At 32.4% G+C, this 16,093-nt stretch overlaps 2 protein-coding genes across 4 annotated transcripts; one reads left to right on the forward strand and one right to left on the reverse strand.

Annotated features, from left to right (window-relative positions):
* Positions 1–5,700: 5,700 nt before the first annotated feature.
* Positions 5,701–7,649, forward strand: LOC141721761 (homeobox-leucine zipper protein HDG11-like). 3 transcript variants are annotated; one of them, XM_074524858.1, is made up of 6 exons: positions 5,701–5,809; positions 5,883–6,028; positions 6,125–6,397; positions 6,543–6,761; positions 6,855–6,944; positions 7,126–7,649. In XM_074524858.1, exons 2-6 carry the CDS (start codon positions 5,933–5,935, stop codon positions 7,480–7,482), a joined length of 1,035 nt encoding a protein of 344 aa, XP_074380959.1. In that variant the 5' UTR covers positions 5,701–5,809; positions 5,883–5,932; the 3' UTR covers positions 7,483–7,649. The 3 variants fall into 3 exon arrangements, with proteins under 3 accessions (XP_074380959.1, XP_074380944.1, XP_074380953.1); XM_074524843.1 differs by having other exon boundaries at positions 5,883–6,397; XM_074524852.1 differs by lacking the exon at positions 5,701–5,809 and having other exon boundaries at positions 5,847–6,397.
* Positions 7,650–9,078: 1,429 nt separating this feature from the next.
* On the reverse strand, positions 9,079–15,764 carry LOC141669728 (uncharacterized). Its single transcript, XM_074476119.1, has 9 exons — positions 15,539–15,764; positions 15,332–15,415; positions 14,295–14,404; positions 13,686–13,736; positions 12,810–12,953; positions 12,627–12,716; positions 11,332–11,438; positions 11,072–11,156; positions 9,079–9,378 (listed from the first exon to the last, which is right to left on the reverse strand). Exons 1-9 carry the CDS (start codon positions 15,648–15,650, stop codon positions 9,280–9,282), a joined length of 882 nt encoding a protein of 293 aa, XP_074332220.1. The 5' UTR covers positions 15,651–15,764; the 3' UTR covers positions 9,079–9,279.
* Positions 15,765–16,093: the final 329 nt, after the last annotated feature.

The raw sequence follows: 16,093 nt of genomic DNA on the forward strand, positions 1-16,093 counted from the left end.
TTATTTAATATTTAATAAAGACTCACTATCTATATCTTTACTAAGAAGAAGATTTTTATAGGTTTGTTAACACTCTTTTCAAAAAACAAAACTAATACCCTAATATGCATAATGTAGGCTATTAATTTATACAGAAAATTATAATTTAACAAATTAGAAAAAAGTTATAATTTGGTTCAGAGGTTTTTTTATATTTAGTTATAAAGGAAAAATAATAGGAAGATATATTTTATATAAATATAAACAAAGAATGATTTTTTATTAAAACTAAAAAAATTGAAAAAAAGGACACCATTAAAAATACATAAAAGTTACAACTAAAAATTTATATAAAAGTTGACAAACAATTTCAGAAATTGAAATAATAATACTATTTATATTAAATATGAAATACATAAAAATTACAACAATATAAATTATTTGACTTTATTTTTATATGTGTATGGAAATGGGATAATATTACAAGTAAAACAAATAGCACATAATCGTGTGCATGTATAATTAATTAGCGAAAAAAATAATAACACTATTTATATTAAACACAAGTGAAAATCATGTATTCAATAAAATATATAGTAAATACAATCGAAAATAATTTTTATAAACAATACATAACACCATTTATGAAAAATAATTGTGTAACGAAAAATTTATATAAAGTTTTATAAAAATTCAAAAACAAATATAAATACAAAATAAATATGTAACAAACACATTAAAAATATAAATAAAAATTTCCCGTGCATTACACGGGTATAAAGCTAGTATTAACTAATACTTGCTCCGATTTATTTTGTGGATACATATTTATAGATGATACATATTAACATATTTCAAGATTATTTTTTCTTTTGTAATATGTCACTAGACTCTTAAATTTATTTGTCATTTAATCTTATTAAATTTTTAGGATTATTGAATTCTTCTATAAAGCCTTATAATTTTCATATGCAATATTTATTGAAGTTAGATTTTTTTTATTTGAGTGGTTGAACCGCAAAACCAATGGCAACCAACCGCAATTACGTGGGTGGATTTGGTTGGTTTTTTATACCAACGGTTTGGTTGCGGATGGAGATATTGGAAATCCGTTAATTGTGATTTGGTCTATTTTTACCCTCTAACCGAACCAAGCCGCACCGCGTAGACCTCTAATTCAAACCCGTACTATGCGGATTCTTAAGCAGTTCTCCAAAACTAGGATTTTTTTTACAAATTCCAACAAGGGATTAGTATCAAATATCTTGGATAATTCCAGGATGGGTCCCCCTCAACTTCATTTTACAGTTGTTTATGAGGTAACATTTTACTTTTTATGAACTTTTTTGAATTCATTTCATAACCTTTGTATAGTCATAATTAGCTAATTTATTAGAATAAAAATTATAATCCAAAAATTAGTAGAATAATATAATCTTTCAGGGGATCATGGTTTGAGTGTAGAAGCATGGGTCGATATTTTTTTTAAGTAATTACAACATGTTTAATTGATTTTAGTACAAAATAATAGGGGGTACTTATGTTTATATATTCATAATTATAATTATAATCAAAAGCATGTTTATTAACTATGAAGTATCTTTATTAAGAAAAAATCTAAGTTGTTACTCAACTGAAAATTAATCGAACATTACAATAAAAACCCGGTCTTAAATTGTTCTAATTAATTTCACATATTTGTAGTAGATTTTCTATGATTTTCTTATGGAAAAGTATTCATTTATAAATTTTATGGGGTCTTAATAACTTTTAATGTTCAAAAGTATTGCCAAAGATTCTTTAGACAAGTACATTTACCATCTTTACATACCATTCCATACAGGGTGCCCTTCCCCAATCATGGTTGGTTGGGGTTCATTTCGTAGCCAACCCATACTTCCGCATTGATTCATTGCGGAAGGACTATTGGTTTCCGCAATGAATCATTGCGGAAGTCCCGAGGCTTCCGCAATGAATCATTACGGAATGATTGAAATTACCCTTTTGCCCTTAATACTTCCGCAATGATTCATTGCGGAAGTCGTTAACTAGTTAAACACCCCCACCGACTGTTAACAATTTTCATTCGATTAAAACACTAAAAACACACAGCCATACCAATTTCAGGCGATTTCAAGGTTATTTTCAGGCGATTCATTACTCTTCTCCCTCCTCGATTTTCTGAGGTTTGTTTTTCTCACCGTATACACACACACACCGTATACACACACACGAGATGTATGTATATATACGACTATAAACACATACACACACAAGATTGTTCTTGATTATACACACACATGATGTACTTGATTTTTTTTAAATTGTTTCGAATTATATGTTGACTTGATGATTATTAGTTCGAATTTTGTGTTCTTGATTTTTTTGGTGATTTAATTCGAATTTAGGTTTATTTAACAATTAGGGTTAGGATTAATTAGGAATAAAATGCATCATGAATTTTTATTTCGAATTAAATGTTGATGTTATGCTTTTTAGTTCGAATTATATGTTGATTTGATTCTTTTTAGTTCGAATTTTATGTTCTTCATTATTTGTGGTGATTTAATTCGAATTTAGGTTGAATTTTGGATTTTATAACAATTATGGTTAGGATTAATTAGGTCATTTTAATTTTTTAATTAAAATAAACTAGTTGAGAAATTAGTTTAGGTTTAATTTTGAGTTGTGTATTTCATTCAAATAATTAGGTTAATTATATACATATTAATTCGAATTATTAAATTAAATTTAGGATTAATGATAGATGATTTGGGATAATTATGGGTGATTAGGCATACTTTTAGTATTTAAATATATGAGTTAGGCATACTTGTTTATTTGGGCTAATTAGAATGACTAAATATGATTACAATAATTAATTTGAATTTAAAGTAATAATTTGAAATAAGCATTAGGTCATTTTAATTTTTTAATTTGAAATAAATTAGTTAGGAAATGAATGTAGGTTTAATTTTGAGTTGTGAATTTCACTCGAATAATTATGTTAATATTTAAAATTAATGATAAATGGTTTGGAATAGTTATGAATAATTATTAGGTTAATTTGAATTAATAATTTCAATTAAGGATATTTCTTAGTATTTAAATATATATTTGTTTAAATACTTCTTTAATTGGGGCTAATGAAAATGACTATATATGATTAGAATAATTAATTTGAATTTGAAATAAAGATATATTTAAAGATATCCTTGTTTACATTTATTTAATTGCAAATTACTTGTTTAATTTTTAATTAATTGTTCATAATCTATCCTTGTTTAATTACTTGTTTATTTGCAGTTATTTATTTAGTTTCTTGTTATTCTGCCCTTATTTGTGCATTATAATATCAAACTGAAATAATTCTTGTTTTGAAAATTGCAGATAAAATGAATATGGAATGCGGGCCAATAGATCGATCATTGCTGACCATGCAGGATGATCACATTAGTACTCTTATATGGCATGGGGGTGAGAGGGAGACGCTCGATGTTAGACAGTTGACTGCTAACATGGGTAACTAGGTATTGGATGAGGAGCGGATACATTTACTTACAGGCTGGGGTTTCGGGGTGTTTGTTAACCCCTTGGTTGTTCTGCAGAATGATATTCGCTTGATCACTGCACTGGTGGAGAGGTGGAGGCCAGAGACTAACTCATTTCACTTCACATACGGTGAGATGACCATTACACTAGAGGATGTTTACATGATCTTGGAGCTGCCTATTACTGGTCGTGCTGTTACCCATACGGAGCTTGATAATCCGAAACCGTATTGAGTGACCAACTGGGAGGATTTGAGGATGACTGAGAAGGAGCGGGTTGATATGTATGATCGAGGCGGGGTGACTCTTCACAAGTTACGCACGAGATATGGTTCTAGGCCAAAGGGGGAGCAGAGTCCAGACTTTCTTCAGCAGGATCCTATAGTTTACACCCGGGCATATCTTCTGTTTCTGATTGGAGGTATATTATTTCCTACCTCATCTCAGGATGTGGTGCACCCCTGATATCTACAGCTTATACAGGACACTGATCATATTATCGATTATGCTTGGGGGGCTGCTGTTCTGAGCTACTTGTATAGATGCTTGTCGAAGGCTATGCATAAGTCTTCAGGCAGCCTGAACGGGTGTGTTATGTTGCTGATGTTGTGGGCTTGGGAGAGGGTATTGCCTGGCCGTCCGGAGATTGCACCGCGTACGAGGTTTGTGTTGCTGAGGGCTACAGCGTGGGTTAGACCGGTAGCTAATAGGAGGAGTAACCCTCACCATCACACAGGAGGTTATCGGGGAGATTTTGATAGCTTTCAGATGTGTTGGTTGACATGGCAGCCATATCGGAGGTTTTATAGGAGGATTGATTATAGTGCCGATGATTATGATACTGACATGATGGATATGTTGCATACGGCACTCGGTCGCATACCGATGATTCATTTTGAGATGGTGGAGTATGTCATGCCGGACAGGGTTCTGAGACAGTTCGGTATGCTGCAGCATATTCCTGAGGAGCCGGTGGATCACGGTTTTCTACGTGTGGAGAGGTTATCCCGTATGCAACGGGATAACCATACTGTTTTGTTGAGACAGTTTATATTGGAGTCGGATTCTTTTGTTGACACTGGTATGCCTATTGTTACAGAGGGGGCTTATGTACCGATGACAGAGTACATGTACTGGTATAGGATGGTGAGTAAATTGAAGATAGCACCGTTTGTAGCTGAGCATGATGGTAAGTAAGGGTATACGTCCCTCGAACTAATATGATGGTAAGTAAGGGAAGTGGTTCTTTTTTATTTTAAATTTTATTCAATGTTTAATTCAATATAAATCTCTTTCTTAAATTTTATTAAGTACTTTATTTTTAAAAAATAACTTAATTGTTTTAAAATATAAATATTATTTTTTTAAAATTATAAATATATTTAAATCAGAAACACATTTAAAGCAACTATTATTTAAATAAATAATTAAAAAAAAAACAAAATGCTTCCACATTGTATCAATGCGGCTTCCGCAATGGATCATAGCGGATGTCCTCCGCATTGTTTCATTGCGGAAGTATCCGCATTGTTTCATTGCGGAAGTCTTTTTCTGTTGGCTCCCACCACGTGGAGCCAACCGTGGCCGTGGAATTTCACCCTTTCATACATATTAACTACTACTTGGTCTTATTTATTTTGTGGATGCATATTTATGGATGATACCAGAGATAGGGGTGGTAGCTCCGACGGAGATGGCTCTGATAGCAGCCGAAGAAAGAGTCATCACCAACGACACACCGCTCGGCAGATTCAGAGGCTTGAAGGGTATCATAATTTATGACTAGTGTTTCATTATAAAAATTTCAGAATTTAAATTTTTTCAAATTATTTCTTTATGAAAAAACTGTTGTGAATCTACAATTTTGTTTGAACGATTTTAGAAGATGTTGAGTTTTTCGATTGAATATTATTTATTTATTGAAATAAAATGTGAGTGCATAGTTTTGGACTATTCAGTTATTTCATGTTTTAATTAGCGAAAAAATAAATTTATTCAATGCCCGATCTAAGTAGAGCCGTAAAGATAAGGTATCGTTACATCTTACCTCAAGAGATCCTTTGTCTACTACTAGTGGATATATGGTTTATGTTTGGTTGGGTTGCAAGGTGACGAGTCCATTTATTATTTCTAAAATTATTTTTTATGTGTTTAATTGAAGGACGTTTCGGGAATGTCCCCATCCAGACGAGAAAATAAGGATGGAGCTAAGTAAAGAGTTGGGATTGTCTTCTAGCCAAATTAAATTTTGGTTTCAAAACAAAAGGATACAATTAAAGGTTCGTTGATATTAAGTTATTAAAGTCTTTGTTCTTTCTTGTTTTTTGTTTGGTGCTGACTGAAATGTTTTAGGCAAAACATGAAAATATCGCCATCATGGAGGCACTTAGGAATGCTATGCTATGTGCCCATCTTGTAGACGTCCGGATCAGTTTGGTGGAGATACTTACTTGAAAGAACAAAAGTTGTGGGAAGAGAACGGTCAGTTAAGAGAACAGGTTTGTATCATTGGAGCTGTCAGCTGTGTACTCCACTGCAATTTAGTCAAACTTAAGTTCATGCTCTGTAATTACTTAGTTAAGTATGTACTGCAGCTTAAAAGATATGAGAACATAGTTGCCAATTACAAGCCGCTAATGGTGGATGTTTCTCGTAATGCTATGGATGAACTGATCAAGCTTGTACAAAGTGATTCACCTTTCTGGATAAGATCATCAGCTGATGGGCGCGAAGTTTTAAATCTTGAATGTTATGAGAGCATTTTTCCCGGAGTTGCTAAAAGTCCTAATGTTCGCATTGAATCATCAAAAGATTCAAGTGTTGTGATCATCGATAGTTTGGAATTAGTTGATATGTTCATGGATGCGGTTAGTTTTTGTATTCTTTCTATTATTATATTTGGTTAACACCTTATTAAACACCAAAATGCTATATAATATTTTGGTGTGGGATGTGAATTATTTCTATTATTATATAACTCATGGCAAAAGAAATTTGATGAAACTTTCCCAGAGGATGGTTAAGACTTTTTGTTCTAGCATCAACACAGTTAATGGACAGCAAGTGATGATCTCTGGGATGAACGATTTGGAAGTACGTGCAATACTTCAAAGGTGCACTGATCCTGGCCATCCTAACAGCATTGTTGTGAGTGCAGCAACTACTATTTCCGTCCCATTTGCTTCTGTAGAGGTTTTCAATTTCTTCAGGGACGGAAGAAACCGACCCCTTGTAAGATTTATGATACAAAGTTTCTTTTTCTGGTGCAAAGCTTCTTATGCATATCACTCTTACAAATAATCTTTTGTTTGTTTTTGTGATCAGTGGGATGTTTTTTCTAATCATAATCCTGTCAAAGAGATTGGCCATATTGCGTGTGGATCTCATCCAGGGAATCGTATCTCTGTTCTCGGGGTATGATTTTTAGCCTTTTTTTGCTTTAAGTTATACTTGCGATCTTTATCTTATTTAAAGGCAAGGATTTTTTAGGGAGCCCCTTACAGAGAACCCTTATTCTCAGGAGAACATGTCTTGAACAACATATAATTGTTTTTATACTTGCCCCGTTTAAATAAAGCAATCTTACGATTGGCAGGCCTCGGGTACCAGCCAGAGCAACATGTTAATACTTCAAGAAAGCTGCATTGACTCATCAGGTGCCCTTGTTGTGTACTGTCCTATAGACCCACATGCCATCAACATAGCCATGAGTAGTGAAGACCCCTCAGTTGTCCCAATCTTATCCTCTGGATTCGCAATAGCACCTGATGCTGGAGAAAATCTGGGTCCTGGAGAAATGTCAGCTGGATCACTTGTTACAATAGTGGTACAAATTATCGTGAGCAACTTGACAACAGGTACGATGAGCCAGGAGGCGGTGAATACAATAAATCACCTGGTGGGAAACACTATAAGGCAAATAAAAGCTGCCTTGAATTGCTCTACTTGTTAAGATTGAGGTCGAGTTGCACCTGTGTAGATGTTAGAGCATGGATCTTTAAAATCATGCCCAATTAGTTGAGACAAAATGAAGTTTAGTGGGGGGGGATGAATATTTATTATTAATTTTTCTGAAGCAAACTTATTGCTTAATGCTTCTTCTGCAGTACCAATTTCAGTTTTCAGCTACTTCTTTTTCTTTTTTCTTTATCATTTATTACATTTTTTAGAAGATAATGTTAAATAATTTGGTTTGTTTACTCGGGAGTATGTAAGGCACCCTGTTTGGATGAGCACCGACTACAAGTGGGGAGATTAGTTGATATTAGAGATTAGTTGATATTAGAGAGGCTTAACTTATCTTAGACTACATTTACTGGAAAAAATGTAAGTTCAGATTCTCCGATCTCCACCATTTATCCCATTAGTGAAGGTTGTCACTCATTAACAGTGCTATATGTTAAACCAATATTTAGTTTCCTGTTTTAACCATAAACTATTACGTTCCTCGTCATCTACTAAGAGCAACTCCAAGACTTAGGGTCCAAATTTGGACCAAACTCTCTCCACCTCGAACAGTTTGGTCTAAATATCGATACAAATCTTAAAATATTTATTTAATTATTTTAAAGTCTTATAATAATAAATATATTATTTTTGTATGATGTAAGATATTATTTTTATATTTTATTATTATTATTAATTACTTGTTTTATTTTAAAATTGTTAATAAATTAATAATAGAATTCTAATTAAATTTCAAATATATACGAAAAATATTAAACACATTTAGTTATAATAAATAGTTTATTTAATTGTTAATAAATTGGAGGAAGTCGATTTAATTTGTCGGACTAAATTAATAATTTAGTTCTCATCGCATTTTCATTTATGTTGTATTTCAAGTTAAGTTTTATGTGTTGTAATCTTTATTTTAATGTTTGAATGTATTCGTAATTTGAATTCAAGAAATGCAATGATATTTATTTAATTACGTTTAAATATTTTTTAATTTAAATTATTATTTAAATAAATAATAATAATATCCTAATATCGGTTAATTGCATTTATAAATACCCGAAATCAAAACTTTATGTAATAAACTAAAAGAAATACATTAAAAATTATTATTTTAATTTTGGACCGAGATTTAGGCCCCTGTTGGGTGAATTTGGACCAAAATCGGTCTAAATTTGGACATTTAGTTCACTCTTGGAGTTGGCCCAAGGAGTTGAAACATGATGTTGCATTAAAGATAGCCCTGAATCTTTTTGGTATTCATCGACAATTAGGAAACAAGTTGTTCCCAACCAAGGCTTCACCACAAAGGTTGCACAAAGGAGGTCCGGAAATTTCGGGTTTCAGGTCGTATTTGTGTTTGCAAATGGGTTAAGTTAAAATTATACTAAATTTAATGGATCAAATATTTAATTAGAAAGGAATAAAATTATTAAAAACGTGTCATTTCTGGACATTTCTGGTTGTGCAAGTAGTGTTCAGTTCACTTTCAAATTTTCTCTCACTAAATCGGGTTATGAATCGAATCGGGTTCAGGTCGGGTTTCGGGTCGTGTTTAATAATAAAACAAGCTATCAAATGCCAAAAAATGTCAATCGAAATTGCAGGGAAAAAGGAGAAATTCTCAACACCATCAAAATGTAATTTTACTTTGTAACTATCAAAAATGTAACTAATATTTAAAACTGGATTAAGCTACAATACAACAAAACAAATAAGATTACCAGCTAAATAGGTTATGGTAACAAATTCATTATAGAGATCGAGCACTACAATATAGTCTTAAATGCTTTTAATCTCCAAGAATCTTCTGTTTTTTGGCTGTATTCATGTATGGTTTGATGACCCATTCGACTTGAGCTTCGCTCTGATCCATCGTTCCTAGTTTGACCTATGATATAGAACAAAACAGAACTCATTAGAAATCTGGATAGCAACTGGATGGACATGATAAAGTATGAAACAGAACTCATTAAAATACGGATTGCTACTGCAGGGACAAGATTACTGGTGAGCTGAACAAAGCAAAAAAAAAAAATTAACTAACTTTTATTTTCCAGAAGATGTAATAATAGACTCGGGTATGTTTATTATCATAGGTAACAGGTTATGTTAAAGCACTCCAAAGTACCAAGCTACATCATTTCTACATGTCAGGCTAAATGACAGATTAGACACTTCTTTCAACACCAAATAAATTATGGCTACTACATCTCTAGTCTATCTCTTCCATTTTTAAGTACAACATGATTTAGTGTAAATATTCGTTTTTCTACTTGGTATTTGAGCAAGGGCAGAGATTCATTAGTTTACTGTAATGAGGATCATAACAGAAATTAGTCAACCCTTCAGCCTCATGGCCCTTTAAGTCTTAAGCAATCTAGTTGGATACTGCAAAAAGATACCAATTACCAAAACAATTTACATCCCCAACAATAGGTCTTTAAAAGTAACTTCTCCTGAAAATTTTAGGGCTCAATGACATTGGCCAGTTGGATACAAGTAACAAACAGGGTTGACATGATGTTTACCATACAAGTTACCAATAATAGTGCGAATACTGATGCTCGTTATATCTAAGACACTAGTATCAAAGTAAAATACTTCCCCAGAGTAGAATATGATACATTAGGTTGGCTACCAATATTTGGTTATAAAGAGTTACGTGGAATGGATAGTCAGATTAGATGGGGCTTCTGCGTGAGAAGTGCTAGAAACCTAATTTTGACAAATAAAAAGAAACAAGAACAGGGATTAAGAAACACAAACAGGGTAGATGTTGCAGTTGCTTCATGCAAGAGGAGAGGGTTTTCACGACTGGGACTAGATATCTGGTTAGATTATCATTTGATCTTTAGTTTAATTGGGCCAGAAAACAAAGGCTACTAATTTGAATACTGATTAGAAAACATGAGAGATTAAGTGTGCTTTCCATATCTGGCATGCTCTCACCTCCGTTATATGCGATTGATCTCCGACTCGGCAACTCATACACGAGCAAGGAAAGGAATTAAAATAGTACTCCCTCCGTCCCTCCCAAATGTTTACATTTGGGTGGAGCGCGGAGTTTAAGAAAAATGATAAAATAGTGGAGGAAAGTTAAAAAAATGAGTAAAGTAGTGGGACCGATTAATATTATATGTATAAAGTGGGTATAGTGGAGAGAAATAGTGGATGTAGTTATTTTAAAAATTATAAAAACCTTACTATTTTTGGAAAGTTTTGAAATGTAAACAATTGGATGGGACATCCAAAAAAGGAAAGTGTAAACAAATGGGAGGGACAGAGGGAGTAATAAATTACTTATGTTAATTATTATTTTATCTATGTTGTGATTTATTCCTTTATCTATAGAAGAATAATGTTCCCAAAAATTAGATCTGCACCAAACCTCGGCATCAGATTGCAATTCGAGAAATAATAACAGAAAATTTAGAGGCAAACTGACAAATGCTTATAAGTTATAAGCTATTAATAAGAAACAGGCCGGCAGAAAAGCCACCACTTTGTTTGGTATGCATTCCGCGAAATAGAACAAACATGGACACAAACTTATAGGTTTAATCAGATAGCACTGTCGTTACCTGATACAACCTCAATTCAAACCGAGGACCAATCTCCTTCAGTTCTACAGATTTAGGCCCTCCTTTTTTGTCATAGATATGATTCCTGAAGTAAATAATACCAAAACTAATTATCAATATGAAACCCAGGACTCTAGAAAAGCATGGCACAATAATGATAAGACCAATCAATAACATCAACACAAGAAGCAGGGCGAAGTTTGAAGAGTTAAATTGATAAACAGAAGTGACTTAAAAGCTAGATGTTTAGGATAGCTAACCTGAATGAAATGTAGTCAGACTGATTAGCGAAAGTCACAATACGTTTTGTATCAGGCTTCGGGACAGGAAAAAGATGCTTTAAAATGTTTGCTGTTCTTTCACCAAGCTGACATGAAGATGGAAAAATATTCTCAACAAACGAAATATAATTAATATTGCAAAAAAACGATTGTAAACCTTTAAATTCAAGGATGTCACATTTCAAGAAGTATATGAGAAACAAAACCAATATAAACCACAGTAGAACCTCCATATAGTAATACTCTATATAGTAATAACCTCTGTATTGTAATAAAAAATTACAGTACCAACTTGGGCCAGTTATAATTAAGAATTAATTCTATACAGTAATATTCTATACTTTTTTAAAGTCCATCATTTATTAATATTCCTCTACATAAGAATAAAATTGCTTAAAATTAATTAAATATATTTATATATATCCAATAAATATGATCTTGTTACAAAAACATTCAAGATAGCTTAAAGTATTTTTCTAAAGTTGTTTGTGATAATGACTTGGTCATTCGGGTCAACATTGCATCCTTTAGCTTGAGTATCCATGATGATTCATCACCACAATCACCATCTTGTTTTATCCCAAATAATTCTATTTTTTGAGCATTTTTAAAACTTCTTGACCCGAAACCTTTTTGATTTATACACTATCATCCTGATTATCATCTTGGGCTTCTTGCTTGATTCCTGCAATGGTTTCTAGGCATAAACCACTTGTTACTTATCAGGATGTTCGAGAAACTTATTGACATCCATCTGGTTAGTGTAATGAAATTATTTAATTAAATATTATTTAATTAATTTTTAAATTTAAAATTTATATGTTAAACTCTACTTAAGAATAACCTCTCTATAAAAATATTTTTTCTTGGTCCCGAGGATATTACTGTATAGAGGTTTTACTGCATATTGAAGGTAAATCATGTACATAACAAGCCCCGATGCCCCATCATGCTTATATAACTTTAAACACAAGGAACCAAGAAGGTACTCCTTGTACTCCCACGGGTGAATTAATAGAAAGGGTATCATCAATAACGACCTTTTTCATAAACGCAATGATATTATGGAATTTGTCAACAATGTCATGTTACCAATTTACTTGCTTAAAACAATGTGTTATAGCAAGACCATGCTACAAAATCCTGGACTTAAAATTGTGACTGCTATTACAACAATCTATACATTGAGGGGGTGCATCTATGTGAATTCGTACTTTACGAAACAACTTTGTGCCTAGAAAGATAGAAGATACTGCTAAAACAATGATAAATACCTTTGTTGAGAAATTATTGAGAATCAAATGTGGGTAAGCATTGGGCATAGTTCCAATAGCTTTTTTGTCCTTCAAATCATGTCTGGTAACCTGGAGTCAGTAATGAAACAGCATTACTATGGACTAACAACACTGATCACTACAAGTAGTCATATAGGTTTCTGAGAAAAATAACCAACATACCACATTGAGTAATCCAAAGTATGCAGTCGGACCAAATGGTAGATGAGTAATTATAAGGCCATCTGGAACACCACGATGTTCATGAACTAAGATTACATCTGAGAAATCATATGCTCGGCAAGTCTCAATAATTTCAGATATCACCTGCATATGTCAAAAGTATTATATGTATTCTTTTTATGGTACGTATGTAGTCAACTAATCAAGTCAATGCTAATTACATATCAACAAATTTCCCACTGCTGCCTCCCCTAGGTGTCTGGGCCGAGAGTTACAAAACCAGCAAGCATCATACGGCCATACATGTTACAGCTCATTTAGTGCTGAATATCAACATGAATATGAAACATGACAAATCAACAGTTCTTATTCACATAGCAACTTCAATATTTCCAGAGCTTGTCACGTATCTGACGGGGGTATTAGTTGATAGTTATCTTATTATAATTGCATAGAAGTATTTGTGATTATTAAGATTGTAAAAATGTCTTGGTGGCTAATTCTCTATTAGAATATTCTTTAAAACTGTCTAGATCTTCTTACAAGAAATGTAAAATTTTAGGCGCCTTCTTCACACTGTCTCCGAAAGGACTTTATGACGAAGGTTCAATAAATTCCCATTAGAAGATGTATTTATATTCATCTTAGCTTTGACATGATAGTAAATAAGAAAGAGACAAAAATGGGCATTTTTGTATTGGATATAAATTTTAAAGACAAAGTCAGAAGTATAAAAGTAATAAAAGGAGCATATTGCCTTTTTCCGTTATTTCGAGAGATCAGCAGTCAAGTTGGTCAATAGTTTCATATATTATAATTAGCACTATTCAAAAAACTAGTTTAAAATAAAAAACAAAGGTTCAAGGATGAACAAACCTGACCACCACGGTTCATGGATTCGGCATTTGGAAAGACAAACTTCAGTTCCTGCAAAATAGTATATTAGAATTCCCCCCAGCTGTTGTCCCGTGTAGGGACATTGCAGTCCTTCAAGGCTACTACATATTATTATTCTTGTATAAATTCCCTTCGTTTCAAAATCTTGGATTAAAATACCAATTTCAAATATTCAAAACTCATCAACTCCATTTATAAAATCGACTTAAAATTTATATAACAATCATCAAAACAACTATAATATAATGTAATCTAAATACTTAATATATTTAAACATTACTAGGAAATCAAATTTAGCCAATTCAACTATTATGTCAAAATCGCATTCCCTTCAAAAAAGAAGCAGTTAAGGGTTTGTATATGATATACTTGTGATATATTTGAACTTGAGAAACAAACATTAAGTTACCATTTTTAACTAAACCAAATAAAAGTCCTCCGGTAACAGGAATCTACAACCAAAATGCAGGAACATATTTTACCCAGATTAGGAGAGTTCATTTTGATGAATGGCAAAGTATGAACTGTAAAATTGGACAGCGGAGTTGAGTACATATATATTAATGCAGGAATGACTGTCACACGAACCTTTACAAACTGTGTCAATGGAGCACTTGGGTTGCGCGATGTTGTTAACAATATCTTAGGATCTTTTTCGTTTGCACTTGCGTACTCATCATCAATAGCTGACCTTGGAACTAAGTTAACAAAAAAAGGAAAATCATGTATTACTATTTGTAATATCATAATACACATAAATAGTAAAAAATTAATCTAACGAGTAATTGCCTGTACAAGATAACAAGCTTTAACGTAAATCTACTGTAACTTTTTTTTTAAAAGGAATACCAAACAGATTATAATTTAGATGCACAAGTTGTTAACAATATCTTAGGATCTTTTTCGTTTGCACTTGCGTACTCATCATCAATAGTTGACCTTGGAACTAAGTTAACAAACAAAGGAAAATCATGTATTACTATTTGTAATATCATAATACACATAAATAGTAAAAAATTAATCTAACGAGTAATTACCTGTACAAGATAACAAGCTTTAACGTAAATCTACTGTAACTTTTTTTAAAAAAGGAATACCAAACAGATTATAATTTAGATGCACAAGTTCTATTTGCCTCTTCCATTCTATTGACTAATGATTTCAAGAACCAAATATTTAATCTATTACATCAAAGAATCAAGGCCCTTTACTTTTATAATTAGAAAGAACGAGAATAAACAACTGAAGTGTTATACACTATCTGTATAGTTCAAAAAGATGAAATTCTGAAGCAGAAATTAATGTTTAGATCGTGAACAAAGTATTAGCCTGATAATATAAACATGAATATAAACTAACAGGCTACAATGAAGACAGCACGTTCATTTTTCGTTTCCTACAAAAAATATTTACAGAATTACAAAACAATCTTCTAAACTCTACTTCCCTATTCCACACAAACATCCAAACTTGAAAAACCTATTCAACTGTACATACAAATTTCAACGCGATTAACTAACAGCAGAAATGGATAAACTTATACAAACATACACACACATAACAGCCATAAATACGAGACAATTAACTCTAAAAACAAAAGAATATGTAATTTATCGAGAACTTACCAGCAGTGTTTTGATCTTCGTGGTCGATTTCTTGACGGAGAGCAGCTTCTTCATTTCTGAGCTCAGTAGGTATTGGCTTTCCCTCTGTTGAAAACCAAACAATAACATAATTACAAATCAAAATAAAAATGCAATTAGTCGTAAATTAAACAACCAATTAATAAAAAAAAAAAATTAAAGTACGCGTATAATTAAATAGAGAAGGACCTTCAAGAGCTTGTCTGATTTTGCGTTTCTTCTCGTAAAGAAGACGCTCTTTCCCTTCTAAACTCTTTCTGTAAAGAAACTCTCTTGTTAATCGTTGATTTCTTCTATACATCGCTACAATTCACCCTCTCTCAGTTAATAGAGATGTGTGTGCGTGTATTTGAGAGAGAGAGAGACCAGTGAGAGAGAGGAGAGAGACCAGTGGGAGGGTCTAGCGAGAGAGATAAGGGTTTTGTATCATTTTGGGCCTGAACCCGATATTTATTGGGCCAGAGCCCAAATTCATGTCATATCCTCTTTCAAATTTATTCTACGTTTGTATAAAGCCAGTTTGGATAATTTTTTATTTTATTGTCTTTAATAAAGTTTCTCGAAGCAAGAAGTAAAAAGTGACAATTAAGGTGGGAGAACCGACAAATGTATCCGTCCCAAAATTTATGTTAGATAATACTCACTCCGTCCCTCCCATTTGTTTACACTTTTTTTTGGGATGTCTCTTTCAATTGTTTACATTTCAAAATTTTTCAAAAATAGTAAAGTTTTTATAATTTTTAA

This window comes from Apium graveolens, chromosome 1 (assembly GCF_009905375.1).
Source record: "Apium graveolens cultivar Ventura chromosome 1, ASM990537v1, whole genome shotgun sequence".
Classification (NCBI taxonomy): domain Eukaryota; kingdom Viridiplantae; phylum Streptophyta; class Magnoliopsida; order Apiales; family Apiaceae; genus Apium; species Apium graveolens.

What these genes read in the sequence shown, in the direction of transcription:
- LOC141721761 (XM_074524843.1), top strand. Translation starts at nt 5,933, where the DNA reads ATGTGCCCATCTTGTAGACGTCCGGATCAGTTTGGTGGAGATACTTAC. An exon ending in TTGATATGTTCATGGATGCG is followed by an intron (nt 6,398 to 6,542) that starts GTTAGTTTTTGT and finishes AAACTTTCCCAG; the next exon opens with AGGATGGTTAAGACTTTTTG. An exon ending in ATCGTATCTCTGTTCTCGGG is followed by an intron (nt 6,945 to 7,125) that starts GTATGATTTTTA and finishes TACGATTGGCAG; the next exon opens with GCCTCGGGTACCAGCCAGAG.
- LOC141669728 (XM_074476119.1), bottom strand. Translation starts at nt 15,650, where the DNA reads ATGTATAGAAGAAATCAACGATTAACAAGAGAGTTTCTTTACAGAAAG. An exon ending in CATTGACACAGTTTGTAAAG is followed by an intron (nt 13,737 to 14,294) that starts GTTCGTGTGACA and finishes ACTATTTTGCAG; the next exon opens with GAACTGAAGTTTGTCTTTCC. An exon ending in TCAATAATTTCTCAACAAAG is followed by an intron (nt 11,439 to 12,626) that starts GTATTTATCATT and finishes TCTTCATGTCAG; the next exon opens with CTTGGTGAAAGAACAGCAAA.